The sequence below is a fragment of the Rhinatrema bivittatum genome, chromosome 4, assembly GCF_901001135.1.
Source record: "Rhinatrema bivittatum chromosome 4, aRhiBiv1.1, whole genome shotgun sequence".
NCBI classification, from domain to species: Eukaryota; Metazoa; Chordata; class Amphibia; order Gymnophiona; family Rhinatrematidae; genus Rhinatrema; species Rhinatrema bivittatum.
Window position 1 is genome coordinate 124,047,902 of NC_042618.1, and position 23,431 is coordinate 124,071,332.

Here is a 23,431-nt window from a genome sequence, read left to right on the forward strand (position 1 = left end):
ACGCTGTTGAGCTGCGCTGACGTCGTGAGAGAAAGAGGGAGAGGCGTGTCCCTCGGAGGTGCAGACGACATCGGGAGGAGCCCGGAAAAACTTTCAAAAACAGGGCCTGGCAACGCACAGGCAGGGAGGACCCCAGTGTGAAATGCTGTTGAGCTGCACATGTCGTGAGAGACAGAGGGAGAGGCGTGTCCCTCGGAGGTGCAGATGACATCAGGAGGAGCCCGGAAAAACTTTCAAAAACAGGGCCCAGCGGCGCACAGCCAAAGCCACGCGCCAAACAGGCACGCCCCTGGATAAAAAAAAAATGGGAAAGGAGGAAATCTAAGACCTGGACTTCTTCACCATTACCCTCCACATCTGTAAAATTTGGGCCGACGGATGACCACGTTTTACATCTGGGTGAGTCATCCATGAGGGACTGTACTGGGGTTAATTCACCCTCGGGGATATCCTTGAGTCTGGGCCCCTGCAACAACCTCTTCAACCTGCAATATTACAACTGGATATCAGGACATCAGCTGGGGTAATTATGGGAACCCCCAGTGCAAACCCACAGTTTATATCTGTAGGGGGAAACACTGGGGAGAAGAAGCTTTTGTGTTCTATTTCTAAATCCTCAGCTGTTAATGAAAATAATTTATCATTGATATCTCTTCCCTCTATAATTCCCAAAGTGAGTGATTTACCTGAAGGTGATACAGAGCCAGAGAATGTTTCTCTTATGGATGTGTGGAGATTGGTTGCTAAGGTGGACAAGAAAGTGTCTATTCCATATCCCAAATTCATAATTTTTCTGTTGAAACTAGAGCTAAAATTGAGGAGCAAGACACTAAATTAAGAAATGTGGAGGTCTCTATTTCTACTTTTAACACTCATTTAGCTCCATTACAGGTAGCGGGTACATCCTTTATTAAGTATAACCTATTCCTTCATAATCAAATTCAAACATTAGAAAATAAAATGAGATCCAATAATTTTCTTGAATTTTCCTCTAACTAGGTTACTTTCCCCAAGGGAATTATTTAGAAAATATACGTTTGAAATTTTGTCTTTTGAGGAAGACAAGATTCCGGTTTTGTCAAAAATGTATTACATTTCCAATAGGAAAAAAATATTAGTTCAAGAGGGGGGTATGGATGTTTTAGAGAGTCCTGGCATCTCTACATTCCTAGAAGATTCCCTTGATAATATATCTACTAGAGCCGCATTGTTTGTATATTTTTACTTAAAATGTGATAAAGATTTGGTATTTCATAAATACTTTCAGAATAACATCTGGTTTTCTGTGGACAGAAAATCCAGATTTTCCCGGATGTTTCCAGGGCCACTCAGGCACGACGGAAACTTTTCCTCATATACAAGCAAAGGGCTCTAGATCTAGATGCCAGTTTCTTCCTCAAATATCCTTGTGTTTATTAACTTATCAAAATGTTTGGATTACTTACCTGGTAATCCCCTTTTCCTTAGTGTAGACAGATGGACTCAGAACAAATGGGATAGTATCCGTGTGCTAGCAGTTGGAGACGGATCTGACGTCAGCACGGGGGTATATAGCCCCACAGGAAGCGCAGTGAGTCAGTAATCTTCCTTGCAAAAGCTGTTATGGATATGTGTACTGACGCTCAGTGAAAAGTGAAAAAGTAGAAACAGGATCCCCCTGACCGATTGACAGTGGCTGGAGACCGCCAGCATTCACAACCGGAAGGCGTGGACCCGGGTAGAGCGTACGCTCTCATGGAAAGAAAAGCCATGGCTTACCTGGAATCGGTGAACCCATGTACACAGGCAGCAGGGCGGGATGCTGAGTCCATCTGTCTACACTAAGGAAAAGGGGATTACCAGGTAAGTAATCCAAACATTTCCTGGCGTGTAGCCAGATGGACTCAGAACAAATGGGATGTACCAAAGCTTTACTCCCAGCCAGGGCGAGAGGCTGCCTGAGGACCATGTAGTACCGCCCTCGCAAAAGCCGAGTCCTCCCTGGCCTGGACATCCAGGCGGTAGAACCTGGAGAAGGTATGGAGGGAGGACCATGTCGCTGCTTTACAGATCTCTGCAGGAGATAGCATCCTGGACTCCGCCCAGGACGCTGCGAGTGCTCTGGTGGAATGAGCCTTAACCTGAAGAGGCGGAGCCTTTCCAGCCTCCACGTAGGCAGCTCTGACAACTTCCTTAATCCAGCGGGCAATGGTGGGCCGAGAGGCCGCTTCATCTTGCTTCTTCCCGCTGTGGAGGACGAACAGGTGGTCCGTCTTTCGTAGTTCTCGCGTCACGTCCAGATACCTGGGCAGCAATCTGCCGATGTCGAGATGGCGTAATAAACGGCCTTCTTCAGATTTCTTCAAGCCTACCGTGGTAGGCAAGGATATAGTCTGGTTAAGATGAAACTGTGAAACCACTTTAGGGAGAAAGGAGGGAACCGTCCGAAGATGGATAGCCTCCGGAGTGATCCGTAGAAAGGGATCGCGTCAGGATAGTGCCTGTAGCTCAGAGATGCGGCGTGCGGAACACACCGCCAGCAGGAACACCAACTTCAGGGTGAGAGACCGAAGAGACAAGCCCCGAAGGGGTCGGAAGGTGGATTCCGCGAGGAAATCCAAAACAAGATTAAGATTCCATAAGGGCACAGGCCACTTCAGTGGCGGACGAATATGCTTGACGCCCAGCAGGAAACGAGATACATCTGGGTGTTTGGCGATAGTCTTGCTATCCCTCCTGGGACCATAGCAAGACAGTGCCGCTACCTGAACCTTGATGGAGCTGAGGGAGAGACCCTTCTGAAGTCCATCCTGCAGAAAATCCAACACAATAGGAATGGTGGTGACATGTGGATCGGTGTCGTGAGAGGCGCACCAGGCTTCAAACACTCTCCAGATCCGTACGTAGGTAAGGGATGTGGAAAACTTGCGAGCTCGGAGGAGTGTATCAATCACGGGCCCCGAGTAACCTCGTTTCTTCAGTCTAGCCCTCTCAAGGGCCAGACCGTAAGAGAGAATTGAGCTGGATCCTCATGTAGAATGGGACCTTGATGTAGAAGGTCCCGGAGAGGAGGCAGGGGAAGAGGCTCCCCTGCCAGGAGTCTTCTCATGTCCGCGTACCAGGGTCTTCTTGGCCAGTCTGGTGCCACTACAAGAACTAGGCCCCGGTGAGTCTGAATCTTGTGGATGAGAGCGCCCAGCAGAGGCCACGGAGGGAAGGCGTACAGGAGAGTCCCTGGAGGCCATGGCTGGACCAGGGCATCGATTCCGCGTGAGAACGGGTCACGCCTGTGGCTGAAGTATCTGGGTACTTGAGCATTGGACTTGTCCGCCAGTAAATCCATGGCCGGAATCCCCCAATGATCGACAATCATCTGGAAAGCTGTGTGGGACAGCTGCCACTCTCCCGGATCCAGGCGTTCTCTGCTGAGGAAGTCTGCAGTGGTATTGTCCTTCCCGGCGATGTGGATGGCGGAGATGTCTTGCAGATTCGCCTCCGCCCAAACCATCAGCGGGGCGATCTCCAGAGATACTTGTCGGCTTCTGGTTCCGCCATGCCGGTTGATGTAGGCCACCGTGGTGGCGTTGTCGGACATCACTCTGACAGCTCTGTGCCTTAGTCTGTGAGCGAGTCGAAGGCAGGCCAAGCGGACTGCCCGGGCCTCCAGGCGATTGATGTTCCACGTTGACTCTTCTCTGTTCCATCGCCCTTGTGCGGTGAGCTCCTCGCAATGTGCTCCCCAGCCGCTCAGGCTGGCATCCGTGGTGAGCAAGGTCCATGTGGGCGAGGACATCGCCGACCCCCTGCTCAGGTGGTTGGACTGCAACCACCACCTCAGCTGGATCCGAACTCTGGGCGGTAGAGGAAGGTGTGTGGAATAGTCCCGTCGACGGGGGCTCCAGCGAGAGAGCAGGGAATGCTGTAGAGGTCTCATATGGGCCCGCGCCCAAGGCACCACTTCCAGGGTGGATGCCATGAGACCCAGAACCTGCAGATAATCCCAGGCTATGGGCCGACTGACCCTCAGCAGATACTGGATACATTGCTGAAGCTTCAACTGTCTCTTGGTCGTAAGACTGACCGTGTCCGCCCGGGTGTCGAACTGCACTCCCAGATACTCTATTGACTGGGAAGGCAATAGGCAGCTCTTGCTGAGGTTGATTACCCAGCCCAAGCTTTCCAGAAGGGCGATCACTCTGTCGGTTGTCCGCAGGCTCTCCTCTCGCGATTTCGCCCTGATCAGTCAGTCGTCTGGGTAGGGATGGACCAGAATCCCTTCCCGCTGGAGGCCGCCGCCACCACCACTACCACTTTGGTGAATGTCCGTGGGGACGTGGCCAACCCGAAGGGTAAAGCCCGAAACTGGAAGTGGCGGCCCAGAACCTTGAAGCGCAGGTAGCGCTGATGATCTGGATGGATCGGAATATGCAGGTATGCCTCTGAGAGGTCTAAGGCCGTGAGGAATTCCCCGGGCTGGACTGCGGCTTTGACGGAGCGCAGCGTTTCCATACGAAACTTCGGTACCCGTAAGTAGCGATTGACCGACTTGAGGTCCAGCACCGGCCGAAAAGTACCCCCTTTCTTGGGTACCATAAAATAAATGGAATAGTGTCCAGAATTCACTTTCCAGGCAGGTACTGGGAGGATGGCGTTCAAGGACAGGAGCCTCGCCAGGGTCGCTTCTAACGCTGCCTCCTTGTGCCGGGGACATGAAGATTCCACAAACTTGTCCGGAGGAAGAAGGCGGAAATCCAGATAATATCCTTCCCGGATCACGGCAAGGACCCACTGGTCCGACGTAATCTCGACCCATCTGGGCTAGAAGAGGGTCAACCTGCCCCCTATGGCTTCGTCCCCCAGATGAATCGGCAAATTTTCATTGTGGTGCGCGACCGGGGCCCGAGCCCGGGCCCGCCCCCCGCTTGCGCTGCTTGGACCGAAAGGACTGATTCCTGGCCAGAGGACGAGGCGCCTGATAGCGTCCCCTATACGGAACAAAGCGCTGGGAACTCCTGCCCCTGTAGGGCCGTGGAAAAGAGCGCTGTCCCCTTCTGGATCGGTCTTCCGGAAGTCTAGGCACAGGAGAGGCACCCCAGGTAGAGGCTAGCTTATCAAGGTCACTGCCAAACAGAAACGAGCCCTGAAAGGGTAACCTGGTAAGACGAGACTTTGAAGGCGCATCAGCTGACCATGGCCGAATCCAGAGCTGCCTCCTGGCGGCTACGGAGGATGAAATCCCTTTAGCAGTAGTGCGAACCAAATCTGATGCGGCATCGGTGAGAAAGGAAAGAGTGGACTCCATGTCTGCCGCTGGAGCGTTGTTCCTGGCCTGAGACAAGCAGGCACGTGTCACTACCGTGCAACAGGCCGCAATCCGCAAAGAAAGAGCTGCTACCTCAAAAGTTTGCTTCAGAATGGCGTCCATTCGTCTGTCATGGGGCTCCCTGAGGGCCGTCCCCCCTTCCACTGGAATAGTAGTGCGCTTGACCACAGCGCTAACTAAGGCGTTCACCTGAGGACATGCCAGCAGGTCCTGGAAAGCCAGAGCCAGTGGGTACATACCTTTCAGGGCCCGGCTCCCCTTGAAGGAAGCCGCCGGCGCCGCCCATTCCAATTCTATTAGTTGCTGAGCCGCCTGCAAGAAAGGAAAATGGCGGGCGGTAGGCCGAAGACCCTCCAGCAGAGGGTTCTGCGCCGAAGGAACCGAAGCACTGGGACCGGTGATATCTAGCTCCACCAGACACTGAGTCACGAGGTCCGAGAGGTCCTCTTTAGGGAAGAACCGCCTCATGGTCCTATATGGTTCAATCTCCGGGGGGAGGTCCCCCTCGTCCGGGAGGTCGGACTCGTCCGGCGAAACCTCCTGGTCAGAGTGATCCGGACTGGCCAGTGGCGGGAAGTCTCACTCCCGATAAGGCTGGGAGGGTCCAGGCACAGGATCCCGAGGCGCAGCCACCGGAGCAGCGGCAAGAGGCGCCGCAGACGCAGCCACCGCAGGAATCGCAGAAACAACAGGAACCACAGGAGCAGCCGGACCAGTAGGGCCTGGACGGGAAGCCGTCTGCATTTGGACAAAGGCATGAATACCCTTAAAGAGATCCACCCAGGAAATGGAAGCAGCCTCCAATCGCCAGGGTACAAGGGGCCCCGGGATACCTGACTGGTCAAGACCGCCCCCCAAATCCGGGGTAGCCCCAGGGGAACTGTCAAGAAACTGTGGCTGAGACTGGTCCAGGCCCGAGGGTCCCCCTGCTGCCTCAGATTGGACACATAGGGAATCAGGCTCAGCACTGCGCGTGGCTCTAAGGTGGCATACTGAGCAGAGGCCAAGGGCTGAAATGCCGGAGACAAGCGGCTGCGCCGCCGAGGATGCGGCCGCGTGCTGATCCATCCCAGAGACAAGAAGCGCGCACAAATATGCGGTAGCAATAGGCGCTCAATACCACAGGCGCACAAGCCGAAGAATATGCGGCAGCAATAAGTCTTTAATACGTCAGGCGCACAATAATAAGAATATGCGGCAGAGATAGGCGCTTAAGAGAACAAGCGCACAACAGCAATAATATGCAGCATTAACATGTGCTGAATACACCAGGCGCACAACAGCAATAATATGCAGCATTAACATGTGCTGAATACACCAGGCGCACAGCAGCAATAATATGCGACAGCAATAGGTGCTGAATACACCAGGCGCACAGCGGCAATAATATGCGGCAGCAATAGGCGCTGAATACACCAAGCGCACAGTGGCAATAGTATGCGCACAAATACAGCAAGCGCACAGTGGCAAAGAAGCAGTCAATTCAAACATTGAATGAGGAGCTTACGAGAAAATGCGGCAAACATTCACAGTGGCAGCCAATACGCATATCAAAGACACACAAGAAGGAAGAGAGCCGCGCCTATTACGGGCGCGGAATACCAGAACAGAGCCGCTCCTCCACGGCTTGCCACGCCGCCGATCCTCGAGACTTCGGAGACCTGTGCGCAGAGATGTACGCCTTACCCGCGCTCCGGCGCGTCCAAGCTGGAACCCAGGCGGTCTCCGGCTGAGGGGGGAAAGGGCCGGTACCTCTCACCGCCGCGAATGGAGGAACTGCACCCGCTACCTCGTCCACGCCGGGACAGAGGGCCTCGGAGCCACCCCGAGTCTCCCCCGGGAGGTAATGTCCCTGCCGCGGTTCGGCCGGACCAAGGACTTTCCCACCGGGGGGCCGCGGTAGGCGCCCCGGGAAGCTCAACTCGGGGGCGAGCTGAAAACGTCCCCGAAGGAGCGCGGGGCTCAATACTTGGAAGTAGAGAAAAGAATCTAGAAAATAGGAAACAAAAAAGAGAAAAATTAAAGTAGTCTTGGAAAGCACGCTTGAAGCAGCGTGCCAGCACTCCAAACTGCTTTGGAGACAGAAATTACTGACTCGCTGCGCTTCCTGTGGGGCTATATACCCCCGTGCTGACGTCAGATCCGTCTCCAACTGCTAGCACGCGGATACTATCCCATTTGTTCTGAGTCCATCTGGCTACACGCCAGGAAATAATAAGTTTGTGTTCTATGATCCTTTACACTTAGAGCAATTTATTAGGGATAAGGCTACTGTCTAAGTAAAGTAATGTTCCCTGTACGTACCAGGATCAGTCCAGGACACCTGGGTTGTGACTCCGCACCAGTAGATGGAGACAGAGCAAGACCTGTCAGCTCAGTCATATATGACGGTGTGCTAGCCACAGCCCCTCAGTCTTACTCTGTCTCCAGTAGATGGTGCACATGCAGTCACAGCCCCGGCCTGCCCTGGTTCTGCTAGTCAGTTAGGGGTAGTGCGGTTTGTTTTTAATTTTGAAAGTGCTGGTTAGTTAAGGTTCCAGACACGCTTCTTTTTTATTTTTGAAGTGCTGCATTGGAGTAGGTCCAGTCCGCCCTGCCTCCCAGGGGGGTTGGGAGGTTCTGAGGGGACCATCCCCACCTGGTTGAGGCCGCTGCCAGGTGGGGATGCTGCCACTAGACCAGACCCGGCTGGTCTAGTGGCAGCGTCGGGGGTGACACCGGGGAGCCCGGTTCACTCACCCCCGCTGGAACAGGGCCCCAGGACCTTGGACAGCGGCGAGTATTTAAAAAAAAAAAAAAAAAAAAGGTTTTCCTTTGCTTTTCTACCTGACGGCTACTCTGTTTCTTCACGGCTTCGTCTCGTTCTCTTCGCGGGGGGAGCCGCTTGCTGGGGGGTGGTTTTTTAAATTGTTTTAAATTTTGATTCGGCGTTTTCTGCCGCGCTCGTTTCCGATGTCGCGCAGGTCGGCCTGCCGAGCATGCGGCTCGGAGCGCGCGCGCCTTTCCAGGGAGGGCCTTTGCGTGTCCTGTGTTCCGGGCGGTAAGGGGCCATCCGGGCCGCGTCGGGGGGGGGGGGGGGGGCCGTTCCCGTGCGGTTCGATCGCCGCCGCGTGTGGCAGCAGCCTCGAAGGGGCAAGAGGATCTTTTCCCGCTTAGCGCGGGAGTGGCGGCCATCTTAGGATCTGCCTGCGAAATCGCGCGGGTACCGGTGGAAGATGGTGTCTTGCCCCCCCCCCCCCCCCCTTTTCCCCGCAGCCGCGACCGGCGGGGGGGACGGGACGGGGGACGGACGACGACACCCCGGGGGGGCAGCGCCCCCCGGGGAGGTTAGTTCCAGTGAGGATTCTTCCGGATTCGGGTCCTCTTCTTTCTCATCGGACTTTGCATTGTTGCTGCGCAAGGTCCTTAAATATAAGGGCCGCAAGCGCAGGCGGAGGACGGCAGTAGTTGCGGAGGCTCACAAGTCGAGTCCGAAGAAGAAGAAAGCCAGGGGGACCTCGGGTCTTCCTCAAGGCCCCACCAAGGGGACTTGGGTCCCGCGGGGGGTCCCGTGGGGTGCCCCACAGGACACAGATAGCGAATCTTCCACCTATAATGAGGTGGACCCCCACGAGGAGTCCCCGCGGGGGGCCGAGGGGATGCCAGGAGGCGGTTCCACCCCGCCCGGAGCGGGCAAAGGGGCGCAAGCCGTGGAAGGCGATGACCTGAAAGTGGTCCGCCTCTTCTGCAGAGAGGAACTGGCCCCGCTTATCCCAGCTATTCTTCAGGAGCTGGGGATAGAAGCTCCGCCGGTGGTCGCCCGGCAGGAGGCTAATATGGATCCGGTGCTTTTTGGGTTTCACGGGTCCTGCAGCAGCCTTCCCCTTTCATTTTTCGTCGACTGATATCCTGTTTAAGGAATGGGATACACCGGAGTTAGGTGACCAAGGCCATGGACAAGCTTTATCCTCTGCCGGAGGAGGCCGCTGCCAGGTGGGGATGCTCCACCTGGCAGCGGCCTCCTCCGCAGCCTGGGAGCATCCCCACCTGGCCGCTGCGGCAGGACCTGAGCCTCCTGCGGAGGAGGCGTTGGAGCTTTTAAGGCTCCCAAAGGTGGACGCGGCGGTTTCAGCGGTGACGAAGAGGTCGACTATCCCTGTCACAGGAGCCACGGCCCTTAGAGATATTCAGGACCGGAAGCTAGAGGTGCAACTGAAGAAGATTTTTGAAGTATCAGCTTTGGGGGTCCGGGCCGCCATTTGTACCAACTTTGCTATGAGGGCCAGTTTGCGCTGGGCTCAGGTCCTCCAGGCAAATGCGGGCCTCTCAGAAGAGGAAGCCTCGCAGGCGGATCGATTAGAGGCGGAGATAGCATATGGGGCTGATGCTCTCCACGATCTCCTTCGGACTTCTGCTAGGTCCATGGTTGCGGCTGTCTCTGCGCGCCGGCTCCTTTGGCTTCGTAACTGGGCGGCGGATGGCTCTTCCAAGGCTCACCTGGGGTCGCTTCCATTTAAGGGAAAGCTGTTGTTTGGAAAGGAATTGGATGATTTGATGCTTTCCCTGGGGGAGAACAGGGCTTTTAAATTGCCTGAAGACAGGTCTAGGTCCCGGTCCTCCTTGTCCAGTAGGCCCCGTTTTTGGGGTAGCAGAAAGTCTCGTCCTCAGAGATCATCGGGCCCCGCATACCGGTCGTCTTCCGCTCGGTCCTCCCAGTGGCAACAGTCCTTTCATGGGAAAAGATTCGGTAGACCGGGGGGGACCCCGTCGGGCGCGGGGTCCAAGGCTTCGCAATGAGATGAGCCTCATCCCTCGCCTCCACCCCAGGCCGTAGTTTCCAACGATGGGGCGAGGTTGACATTTTTCGAGGAATGGGTCAAGGTAACGTCGGATCACTGGGTCCTCGACGTGATAAGACACTGTTATGCATTAGATTTTGCTCGAATCCCGTCAGACAAGTTCCTGGTGTCGCCCTGCAAGCATCCAGAGAAGAGAGCGGCTGTGCTGGGGACCCTCGGGCGCCTAGAAAGCTTGGGAGCCATTTCCCCCGTACCTGTCAGTCAGCAAGGCATGGGCCGTTACTCGATTTACTTCATCGTTCCGAAGAAAGACGGCACGTCCAGACCGATTTTGGATCTGAAAGCGGTGAACAGATGCCTTCGTGTCCCTCATTTCAAAATGGAGACAATTGCCACGTCGTCCGTGGTTCGCCGATCTCATTCAGTTGTCGGTGGACGCTCCCCTTCGTCTCCAGGGGTTCGCAGGGCTCCTCCGTCTGTTTGGAGGATGCGGATCACTTTTGTCTCGCGGCATGGCTTTTGAAAGGAATTGCTTGAAAAGGAAGGGTTACTCAGATGCAGTGGTAGCCACGCTGTTGAGGTCCAGGAAGCAGTCTACGTCCTTGGCGTATGTCCGAGTCTGGGTGGTCTTTGAGGACTGGTGCGTGAAGCGGGGAGTGGATCCCACGTCAGCCTCCGTCTCCGATATCCTAGCGTTTCTCCAGGCTGGTCTTGCCAAAGGACTGGCATGCAGTTCCCTGCGAGTACAGGTTGCGGCGCTTGGTTGCTTGCGAGGTAAGGTGCGGGGATCCTCCCTGGCCCTGCACCCGGATATTTCCCGTTTTCTTCGGGGAGCGAAGCATCTCCGTCCTCCATTGCGTCATCCCTGTCCGTCCTGGAACATCAATTGGGTTCTCTCCTCCTTATGCTCGCCGCCGTTTGAGCCCTTGAAGCGGTCGACTATTAAAGATCTCACGTTGAAGACAGTATTCCTGGTGGCGATTGCTTCGGCACGGCGTGTTTCGGAGTTGCAGGCGCTATCCTGTAGGGAGCCGTTCTTACGCATTTCCGACTCAGGGGTCTCCTTGCGGACGGTTCCTTCCTTTTTGCCTAAAGTCGTGTCGGCATTTCATTTGAATCAATCAGTTGAGCTTCCCGCTTTCGCGGTTGGGGAGTCCTCGGATCCGAAAACAAGGGACTTACGGAAGCTAGATGTGCGGAGGTCCCTCCTTCGCTATCTAGAGGTCACTAATCCTTTTCGAGTGTCAGATCATCTTTTTGTTCTATTTTCTGGTCTAAAGAAAGGTGCCGCAGCGTCCCGCACGACGATCGCCCGTTGGCTCAAGGAGGCCATTGGCTCAGCGTACCTAGTGCGGGGGGAACCGGTTCCCGAGGGTCTCAGGGCTCATTAGACTCGTTCCCATGCGACGTCTTGGGCGGAATCTTCTCAGGTGTCACCTCAAGAGATTTGCAGGGCGGCTACCTGGAAGTCGTTACATACCTTCATTAGACATTACCGGTTGGATGTTCAGGCTACAGAGACCGTGGGGGGGGGGGGGGGGGGGGGTTAGAGAGAGGGTACTCCGAGTGGGACTCTCTGCTTCCCACCCTCAGTAAGTTGGCTCTGGTACATCCCAGGTGTCCTGGACTGATCCTGGTACGTACAGGGAAAGGAAAATTAGTTTCTTACCTGATAATTTTCGTTCCTGTAGTACCAAGGATCAGTCCAAGGTCCCGCCCGCATTGCTGTTTTGGAGTAACGGAGAGTCCGCTCGTGGTTAATTGCCTAATCTGATTTCTTGTTTCGCTCCCTTGGTTAGGGGAGTTCTGTTCCAGTGGGGGTCTTGTTTGCTCCCTGGTAAGGTTAGATTTAGATGAGGTTTCTGGTTTCCTATTTCTACTTTGACATTTCGTAAGACTGAGGGGCTGTGGCTGGCACACTGTCATATATGACTGAGCCGACAGGTCTTGCTCTGTCTCCATCTACTGGTGCGGAGTCACAACCCAGGTGTCCTGGACTGATCCTTGGTACTACAGGAATGAAAATTATCAGGTAACAAACTAATTTTCCTTTGCTTTGAAGGTTTGTATAGGTTGCAAAAGAAAAAGTGATGATACTGCTCAATAGGTTTTCGCCTTCTCTCTAGATGTGGGCTAAAATAAATACATATGTGGTAGATTATGTATGCTTATTGTATATGATTTTCTTTAAATTCCTGAATTATTTCATTGTAAACAATGTTATAAATCTAATAAATAATACATTTAAAAATTTTTTTTTATTAGTCAGGTAGGTTTGGGAAAGCCAGCACTTATCCCTTGGAGCAGTGATTCTCAACTGGTGTGTAGCGACACTCCAGTGTTGCTAAGCACCGGCAGGTGTGTCATGTGCTACCGCTGACCCAGCTGCTCTTCTCTTCCCTTCTAGCGAGAAACTGACTGCAGACATCCTTGCACTGCTACTGTTGTCATCTGGGCTGGCAGCATGCTCAAGCCCAGACAAGAATGGCACCAGTATTAGTTGGAGTTGGCAACTGCATCATGGCCTTTTCTTCTTCCCAGCACCCCCTCCCCACAGCCTAGAAGAGAAAGTTATGCTCAGCAGGGCATGCGGGAAGAAGAAAGGGCCATGCTGCATTCAAAAGTAGTGGCAGCATCGGCCCGAAGAAAAAGAGCTGATGATCCAGAGCGTTAGTCCCTGCTGCTGATGTGATTATTTCTTGGGCCACGGGGGCTGGAGGAGGCTGCTGCAGCTCCCAGTTGTGCTGGGCGAGGGAGTGAGTGAAATTGAGAGCAAGCCAGCATGAGTGTGAGAGAGAGAGAGAATGTGTGATTGAGAGAGAAACTGATCAGTGAGGTGACTGGTGTGCTTGTAAGAGAGAGAGAAAGACTGGTCAGGGAGAAAACTGGTGTGCATGTGAGAGAAACATCAGGGAAGTGACTGGTATGCATATAAGAGACAGAGGCTGATCAGGGAGGTGAATGGTGTGCATGTGAGAGAGACTGGTCAGGGATGTGACTGGTATGCATGTGAGAGTGGGACTGGTCAGGGAGGTGACTGTGTGTGAGGGAGAGAAATTGGTCAGGAGGTGACTGTGAGAGAGAGATAGAGAATGGTTAAGGTGGTGACTGTGTGAGAGAGAGAGTGGTCAGGGAGCTGACTGTTGTGTGTGTGTGTGTGAGACAGTCTGGTCAGGGAGATGACTAGTGTGTGAGACAGAAACTGGTCATGGGGGTGTAACTAGTGTGTGTGTGTAAAACAGACAACGAGACTGGTCTTAGGACCTAAGGAAGAGGACCATGAGGACAGAGCTTCAGCAGCCCCTACTCCCTTCTGGTATATGCTACTGGCCTGCAAGGGAAAAGAATAGGAGAGTTGCTGGAGAGGGTAAGTTAAGGTGGCTTTTTAAGTTGATTTTTCTTGATTGCCTACCATTTTAATTATTGGTGGTTACGTGATGTGTCTGCTGTTTTGAAATATTTTATTAGTGTTTGGAGAATTTGTAATAATTTTTATGAGTTTATAATTATTGGATGGTACGCTGTTCAGTTGTTTTGAAACATGTATTCTCTTTTTTAGTATAGTTTTACAATTATTTTATATTTCTTGAAGAATGTATAAATAGAAGTGTGCAGACAAAAACTAAACTGGAAACAGAAGGAAGAGCAAGTTTGCTTACCATAAACGGTGTTTTCCATAGATAGCAGATGAATTAGCTCTACTGTCTGGGACATCCTCCGGGCAGCTAGATGGCGGAGCTCTCTCAGAACACTTAGTCTTTTAGTGTATCGTGCCTGCTTGGCTCCTTCCTCGCTTCCCTTAGTCTCCTTAGTCCGTGTCCAATCAGAGAAAGTAGTAAGAAATGTCCGGGGAGGCAGGAGGGTTAGTATGGCTAATTCATCTGCTATCTACGGAAAATACCATTTACGGTAAGCAAACTTGCTCTTTTCCCGTAGATAAGCAGCATGAATTAGCCATGCTGTTTGGGAGTCCCAAGCTGAAGGCTTGAGCACACGCTCTTTATTCCACTGCAATGATGCATGTAGGTGGTGCGCTCAAGACAGTGGTTACGGTATGCGGACAGTTCATCTTGTGACCTTGCAATCTTGAGAAACGCCCGCCTTGAGGATCGCTATGCTATGTCTGCGTCGGCTGCGGTGTGCTTGTCCAAACAGTAGTGAAAGGTGAATGTATGTAGCGAGGACCAGGTGGCAGCCTTGCAAATTTCTAGAGTGGGCACATCATGAAGGTGAGCCATGGAGGCAGCCATAGCGTGGACCTGGTGGGCCTTTGGGGATGAAGACAAAGACTCCGAGCGCTTCTGGTTGCAGAATTGTATGCAGTTTGAGATCCAAGATGAAAGGGTTCTTTTGGAAACTGGCAGTCCTGGAGCATTCGGGTTATTTGATACAAAACGCTGGGAGGCTCTGCAATCAGTGTGTGTTCTGCGTTTATAGTAAGCGAGTGCCCGCTTACAATCCAGCGTGTGCAGTCTACGCTCTGCCTCATTGCTATGTGGCTTAGGGTAGAAAGATGGAAGGGTAATAGTTTGGTTGAGGTGGAAAGCTGAGACCACTTTAGGAAGGAAAGTGGGATGTGTACGTAACGCCACCTTGTCGTGGTAGAACGCCAGATATGGTGAGTAGTGTATCAGGACTTGCAGTTCACTGACACGTCTCACAGAGGTGAGTTGAACTAGAAACAGCACCTTCCAAGAGAGGAATCTGGGATGACAAGTATCCAGTGGCTCGAAGGGTGGCAACATCAGTTGCTCCAGCACAACATTTAAATCCCATAGTATGGAAGGCTTCCGGATCGGAGGACAGAGGCTTAAAACTCCTTTCATGAATCTTGAAATGAGCGGGTGACAAGAGATTGGAGCTTCGTTGTGCAGAGAGTGCTAAGCTGCTTTGGCACCGAGGTGAACCTGACGAGGCCATGGCTAGCCCCTTCCGGTAGAGTAAATTTTATTTATTTATTTATTTATTTTGGGTTTTTATATACCGGCATTCGAGAACGCAGTCCCATCATGCTGGTTCACATAGAACAGGGGTGCATCGTAAACATAAACTAAAAACAATGGTGCGGAAAATGCAGTTACATATAACAGGGAGATTGGAACTTGGCAGAGAAAGAAGAGAAAGGACAGGTTATTAATTCAAACATGTAAACAATAATGGGGATGGTTAATCATGGTGTAGTTGGAGATAGTCCTCTGCTGGACAGGTGAGCAGGTCCTTCCCACTGTCAGAGCACCAAGAGGCGTAACGGGCCCATTTCTGTCAATAATTTATTCTTGTGGTGGTCTTTCTGGAGGAAAGCAAGATATCTTGCTGCTGAGGTGAGAGGTTCAGGTGATGGAGTACCTGCCTTTCAATCTCCACGCAGTGAGATTCAGAGAGGAGTGGAGTGAATGGAGCCTCCCTCTTGGGCGAGGAGGTGAGGTTTGTTGTCCAGGGGTATCAGTCGGTCCACTGATAGTCGAATCAGATATGCGAACCACGGTCGTCTGGGCCATGCCGGGGCGATAAGAATGAGGTCTGCGCTGTCTGAGATGCATTTCTGGACTGTGCGAGAGATAAGAGGTACGGGAGGAAAGGCGTACAGCAGACCCCCCATCCAGTTGATGAGGAACGCATCCTGCGCTAATCTCTGGGAGCTGGGGTACACAGAGCAGGTGGTCTGTACCTTGCGATTGAGTTCTGTAGCAAAGAGATCGATGCGTGGCAGGGCCAAGGTCTGAAAGAGGCTGTCCGCCACGAACTGATGGAGTTCCCACTCATGGAGGTGAAATATCCTGCTCAATTTGCCTGCTCTGTCGTTGTTGATACCTGGCAGGAAGGTGGCCTGTAGGGTGATGGATCTGCTGGACGCCCATTCTAGGATCCTCACTGCTTCTCTGCAAAGGTTCCAGGAACCGGACCCTCCTTCTTTGTTTATGTAGAACATGGCCATCTGATTGTCCGTGTGGACCATGACCGTTTTTCCTTGGAGTGTTGTCTCGAAGGCTCAGAGAGCGTTTCGAATGGCTCGTAGCTCCAGCAGATTGATTTGTTGCGTTCGTTCCCAGGTAGACCATAGACCTTGAGTTTGCAGGTGGACTAAGTGAGCGCCCCATCCCTTGGTGGAAGCGTCTGTGGTGAGTATGGTGTGATGCGCCAGGGGACGCAGGGGAGCTCCTATTGCGAGAGCTGTCGATGTCAGCCACCAGTTCAAGTTCTGCTTCATGCTGGAAGTGAAGGTGACTGGTGTGGAAAGATGGTTGGAAAATGGCTCCATTGGGATTTCAGGCCCCACTGCAGACGCTGCATATGGAGGCGTGCGTGGGGAAAATAGATAGCTGCTGCCATGTGGCCAAGGACTGTCAATACTTGGCAAGCAGGGGCAGTGGCAGATTGCTGGAGGCGGTTGGCGAGCGATGTTAGGGTGAGTGCTTGGGTTTCCGGAAGGAAGGCTCTGTCTTGAGAGGTATCTATATGGGCTCCAATGAATTGCAAGACTTGAGAGGGTTACAGATTTGATTTCTCATAGGTGACCATCAGACCTAGGTAGTCCAGGCATTGGATGGTGGTGAGGAGATTGGTTTGCAGGAGGGACAGGTTGGGGGCCACTAGTAGCCAACTGTCTAGATAAGGGAATATTTGGATCCATCGACGTCGAAGCTGAGCCACCACTACCGCTAAGCATTTGGTGAAAACTCTGGGGGCTGAGGAGAGGCCAAATGAGAGCACCTTGTACTGAAAATGACGGCCATTGGTTGTAAAGCAGAGGTACCTCCAGGATGCCAGATGCATTGGTATGAGCGAATAGGCATCCTTGAGGTCCAGGGAACACATCCAATCCTTGGGTTGCAGAAAGGGCAGAATGGACTTGAGTGATGTCATTTTGAATTTTTCTGTCTTTAAATGTTTGAGTGCTCGAAGATCTAGGATGGGATGTAACCCTCCCAATTTCTTGGGTATGAGAAAGTATTGGGAATAGAAACCCTTGTGGGACTCCGATGCAGGCAGCTTGCAAATGCAGTGTTGTTGGAGTAAGCTGTTTATCTCCATGCTCCGCTGGCTACAGTACGCTGATCGGTGTGTTTGGCGCACTAGGTAAGGAGTGGGAGGGATGGAATGAAATGCTAGGGAGTAGCACTCTTGCATTATACGTAGGACCCAGAGGTCGGATCTGATTGTTTTCCATGCTTGCAGAAAATGGGTAAGTCTGCCCCTAAACAGGAGCGGCAGTAACATGCACCCTAAAAACCCTGGGAAGGTTTGGGGGGATTGGGTTCCTGTTATGACCTCGGTTGTCTCGGAGTACGCTGGCGCTTTCGTGGAGCATGTGTCTGGGGAAGACTGAGGTTGAGAGGTATATTGTGGAGGGCGGGGGGGGGGGGGGGGTGGGGGCAGGATATGGCCTGAAAAACGCCTCGGATAATAAGGTTTGCGGTATGGTTGGAAATACTGCCTCAAGGATGTCTGGTCCGAGGGGGAAGTCAGGGACATGGACTGCTATTTTTGGTTGCTTTAGCTGGGCCACAGTCTCCCTGAATCTGTCTCCGAAGAAGTTATCAGGAAGACATGGTAGGTTTGTGAATTTCTCGTGTACATCTTCTCGGTTGGCACTGGTTCGCAGATATGTGAGATGCCGGGCCGAGATTGCATTGGCCGTGGATCTTGAAGATGTTTCGAATCCTTGTACATGGTTCTTATAAGACTGCAAACACTCAAAAAGATATTGGGTGATAACGAATTGATGATGATGTATTTTTGCGTTAAGCATTCTGGACTGATAGGCCTTTTTGCCGAAGTTGTCTAGGTATTTTGAGTCTTTCCCAGGAGGGGTGTTGGAATGCAGGTGAGATTTTCTAGCTTTCTGCACGGCTGGCTCACAACAGATGAATGTGGAAGCTGTACGTTCAAGTAATACGCGGATTGCTGCATACAGAACTTGAGGTTCGTCTTTCTAGAGATACATGGGCCTGAAAAGGGAGTCTCCCAGGCCCTGTTCATAACGGAATCCAAGACTTTGTGTGAAGGTAAAGCTGTGGGTTCCACAGGGTTTTCAAATATCTTCAGGATACCAAGGACATCAGCTCTGGGGTCCGGGACCTTTGTTTCTATTTTAAGGCGTTGTTCTACCTTTTCGAGGAACTTGGAATATGTCAAGTCCTCTGGAGGAGAGACTGGCTCAGGCTGGTCTTCCAGCAGATCGGAAGGATATCCTGTTGAGGACCCGGGTGATATTGACGTTTGGGGCAACTGATCCTCAGGAGGAGGAGATGGCGGAGGCTGTGCAGGGGAAGGCCCTGGGCTGGAGCTGGCATCGATGTAGACTGGCGCCGGTGCATCGCTGTCAATTTGCTTCAATGTTTTGATGGTCTATGCGCATGCTTCGAGCCCGAAGCATGGGTTCCGCTTCCTGTGTCAGACGTGTCGGAGCCCCGACTCCACTTGACACATATGATGTCTTCAATGCTCTTGATGTGTCTTCTGCGCCGTGTGTCAGCCCCAGCGTCGTTAGCCTCAGCATCGACGCGGACAAAGCTGGAGGCCCCACTGAAGCGGTCCGTGGATGCATCAAGTCCTTGGAAGGTCAGGTAGGACTGTGCCAACTCCTCTGAGGGGCATATTACCCCGAAGCTGCCTCTAATTTTTTTTTTTTAAATGTATTTTTATTAATCTTTTCATTTTTCAAAAGATATACACAGCTTTGTATCATAATTGCTACATATAAGAAACTTTTTTACAATATTAAACATCCTTATACATTCTGTGAAGTCTAGAAACACAATTCACAAGTAATTGCAGAAACTGGTTAACAGAAATTGGAGCAGAATTATTCAATGAAATTACATAAAGAATGTGTCTGATCCATATCTATTTTTATCCCCCATATTATACTAAGGAGGTATTATGGGGCTAGGAGTCAAGGAAGGCGCGTAGCTGGTCAACCTGATTAAAAATATATCTATTGTTCTGGTATAGAACAACACATCTGCAAGGGAAACGTAGAATAAACTTAGCTCCTCGTTGCATGACCTTTTCCCTTAATGCTAGAAATTCTCCTTTAATTTTTTAATCTTAGCAGCTCTCTGACTGGGCGTAGGGAGACATGTGGCCGCAGTCCCTACAGGCAGCCTGGTCATGGTTGGGAACTAGGCAGAGGTAACACCGGTCATGTCCGTCAGTAACGGACATGATCTTATTGCATTGGCAGAATTTGAATCCTGGTGGTTGCTGCATTTTGGTAATTTCAACAAAAAAAATATCAGGTTTCATGAAGGGAAGCCTGAGTTATCGAGGTGTAATGAAAAAACCTCTTTTTTTTTTCTTCAGTCAAAAACGTTCTCTGAGGAGAACGAGAGCTCCGCTTGCTGCTAGGCTCGCGGAAAAAAACGGACTGAGGAAACTAAGGGAAGCGGGGGAGGAGCCAAGCAGGCACACTACACTAAAAGACTCAGTGTTCTGAGAGAGCTCCGCCACCTAGCTGCCTGGAGGACATCCCAGATAGCATGGCTAATTCATGCTGCTTATCTACGGGAAAAGCCAAACTCTATATGCAGTACAACAATGGAAAAACAAAAATGTTAGCTTTATGGTCCCTTTATTCTGTATTTGGTGAGGGTCTGTCTGTGTTCTGCATGTGTGACTCAGGTAAGGGTGTTATGCAAGTTTGTAGTTTCTATGTAGGGGTCCATAGCAGCTTGGCTTATTCTGTTTTCCCAATAAGAGGTGCACTGGTGTTTGGGGCCTGGTTTAGTATTTGTAGGGTTACATTTCAAAGGTTGGGTTGTTACTGTTTGAGCGTGTTCCATAATACAGGTGTAACTTTGTACTGATTAGTTTGTGTGTATTATTGCAGATAGTGAGAGTGTGTTAGATGCTATACTTCTGTTTCCATTGCTTCATGTATGCACTGCATGCAGAGTGGCTTTTTTGGGTTTCCATTCTAGTATCTGTCTCCATATTTGTAACTTGTGGTCTTTCTGTACTTGGTAATTTCTGTGTGTGACCGAGGTGAGGTATTTTACTAGCATGTAGGCATTTGTATCAGTCTTAATGAGTTTTCTCAATAGGTCATGCATTGGTGGTGAACTGCTGTCTTTTCATAAGAAGGGCTATTGTGCCTGGTAGTAGGGAGAGTTTGTGTTAATTTTACTGACATGATACCAGAATATCTTTTTTGTATGGTGAGTTGTACAGGAAATTTCCTAGTTCTGCCCTGCATCCATTGTTGGGGGTCAGAGGTTCCTATGAATGTACAGTGTATTTTTATCCCCATGATAGTCATGTATTCAGTGTGTCACGCCTGTTGAGAACTACTGCCTTGGAGTATGATCAAGAAACAGATGATCTATTGGAGCTCTGACAGCTACTTGTGACCTAGACTGGCCACTGTCGGAGACATACTCTTGGGCTTGATGGACCTTGGTCTGATCCAGCTTGGCATTTCTTGTGTTATGTTCATATGAAGAAACGTGCCTTCTCGATTGCAGGTCCCTATCACTGGAACAATCTGCCTTCGGACTTGCGCCTAGAACCATGCCTGCGGACATTCAAGAAGAATCTGAAAACCTGGCTCTTCACCAAAGCCTTCACTTAAATTCCCATGCTAATTATAAAGTACCAGACTACCTATAATACACCATAAACATTAATGTTTCACTTGTATATTACGTCATGTTCAATGCATACCCATTCATTAATTGCTCTCTGTAAAAATTCCAATGCCTAATTCATAATATTTCCATGTTTAATGTATACCTTTGTTTAATTAACTGTGCACTGTTGATTGTTTACTGTTCTATGTACACCATGTATATGGTAATTCTAATGCTGGTTATCTGTAAACCGAAGCGATATGTACTAGTACATGATCTTCGGTATATAAAAGTCTTTAAATAAATAAATATGTAACAGGTAATTGGTAACTATAAACTCTTAAAAGATAACACAAAGGTCTTTGAAAACATCCTTATGAGAAACAAGAGGATTTCCACCAAATACTTAGACATCTCCCTCTACCTCCTCAGTTGTTAAATAGGTCTGTCTTCACAAGGGCTATATACTCACATTCTGCTTTGATAGCTGCACTATTGATAGGCATATATGGATGCCTTGCTGCATACCAAGGGCGCAAGATATCCCGACAAAGGCGTCTGGCGATCCTTGTCAGTTTTGTTGTTTGCAAATAAAAGGCTTGTCGTGTTTTCATGGCGAATTTAGGACTTCCACTATTCCGTACTGGTAAACCATGAGGACTCTGAGAAAGGGGAAAAAAAAGCATTATCTTTCTCATTGTTTTAGAGCATTTTTTCAATATGAGATTTACAAGCTTAAGGATGGTAACTTTCCGATCGGTGCATGGGCGCACTTTGGCACGTGTGCGTAAGTGAGTGCCCAGATACATGGCCATTTTATAACTTGCACGCATGTTATAAAACAGCCTGACAGCATGTGCACATGTACCCAATTTTAAGTGGGTGTGCACCTATGCATATAAATCCCGCTTCTACTGTGCAAGTTGGGGGATTTTAAAAGGGGCACGCGTACAAACTATTGCCAGTTTCACCAGTTCATGCACCAGCTCACCCAGTTAATAGCTAGGTCCCCCAAACCCCCCTAGTTTGATCGTCTGTACACTCCCCCCCCCCCCCAATCCCCATTATCCTATGCTCTTTAAAGCCATATATTATTCTAAAACATCACATTCACAAGAAACCTCTATTTTGTTTGGTGAATGGAGACCTCATATAAAATACCGAGAGTTATTCTGATGTAACACTCGATTCTTAACTATGAGGATACAACGTGATTGCTACCTCAGAAAAGTCAATTTTTCATGACTCTATTACTTTATATAATCATTGGTCTCCATACACAATTTTTTTAGGAAATTTTGATCTTAAATTTTTTTACATTTTTAACGTCTTTTAATAGACATAATAGATGTTAAAATTTTTTAAAAATTTAAGATCAAAATTTCCTAAAATATTTATGTAGACTTGAGTCAGGAAGCTAGAAAGATGGGAGCACAGGTCAATATTAGATATCCATGTAAATGTTTAATGTTACATGAAGGGAAAAGGTATATCTATTATGATCCAGAACAAATGAAGAACTATATTGAAAGTGTAAAGAAAAGATCAACAGCACCGAACCAACCAGGTGAATAGATTGATAATGCTGCAGATTTTCTCCTAATCTTGTTATAAATGTTTAAATATTTTGTTCCATATGTGTATTTTAAGACCTTTCTGTTTCCTTATAACAGTTTTAGTGCAATTTAGGTTTGCTGATGTTGATGTAAACCTATTATTTGCATTGTAATATGTAAAAAAAATTGATAAATAAAGAATTTAAAAAAAAAAGTTATCTGGCTAGCACTGATATTCAGCACTAGTTGATACTTATCTGACTAGCTGGGTCCCATGATTTTTAAAATTTTACCAGGCTGAGCAGCTGATCCCCTCCCCTTCATCTACTCAAAAGTGACATGGAAATCCTTTAGGCTGAATATTTTTATAGCTCTGTCAGCTGCCAGTACTTAAGTATTAATTTTATCACTCCCTCAATGATTGGTCCCTTCACTGAATCAAAGTCTTCTGGTTTTGCAAAGCTCAGTGCTGTTATTTAGCCATACCACCATCTCCAACCTCGAAAAATGGAAATGTCTATGCTATACTTCTGATTTTAGCTTCGTAACACATTATAAGGAATGTACTTTTAGAGGCCAATCCATAATATATCGGGCTTGGTAGTGTGTCCGTCAGTGCTCGCACATGTTCTCCAGCCCTAGAATAGATGGCGCTATAATATATCGGGCTTGGGCCTTGGAGGTTCAAACACGCTGCTACACCAGGTACAAGAGGTACTCCAGGGGGAATTCTACAGCGGCCATCGCGGGACAGGCTGAAAATAGCTAAGGAGACACTGGCATGCCGCGAACGGAGTGCGTCCCGAGGCACACGCTCTGTTCGCGGCGAAGATGAAGGCCCGGTGCGTCGTTTGCGGCGAATAGGAAAGGCCCCCGTGTGCCGCAATCCGCGCGCCCGGGCCTTCATCTTCACCGTGAACGAAGCGTGTGCCGCGGGACGCACTCCGTTCGCAGCATGCCGGGCTCTCTGCTGCTATTTTATGCTCAAGGCAAAAATGGAAGGCCCCGTGTGCCGCGAACCAGGCCTTCATCTTCGCTGTGAACGGCGCGGGGCCCACGGTATGCCAGTGACAGAGAATGTGTGTCGGGGAGAGGAGGGTGGGAGAGAGCATGGGGGATTGATGCCGGTGAGAGAGAATGTGTGTGTTAGAGATGTGGAGTGACAGAGAGCATGGGAGGTAAGAGAGGGTGGGTGGGGGATGCTTGAGTGTGGATTTCAGAGTG

The 23,431-nt window shown here is 50.3% G+C and overlaps 1 protein-coding gene across 11 annotated transcripts in view; it reads right to left on the minus strand.

Annotated features, from left to right (window-relative positions):
* MTA1 (metastasis associated 1) overlaps window positions 1–23,431 on the minus strand; it is an 885,916-nt gene that overhangs the window by 333,417 nt on the left and 529,068 nt on the right. For all 11 annotated transcript variants that reach the window (XM_029598824.1, XM_029598817.1, XM_029598815.1 and 8 more), the window contains one exon: window positions 21,124–21,313. In XM_029598824.1, coding sequence (XP_029454684.1) covers window positions 21,124–21,313 — 190 coding nt within the window. The remainder of the gene's footprint in view (window positions 1–21,123; window positions 21,314–23,431) is intronic.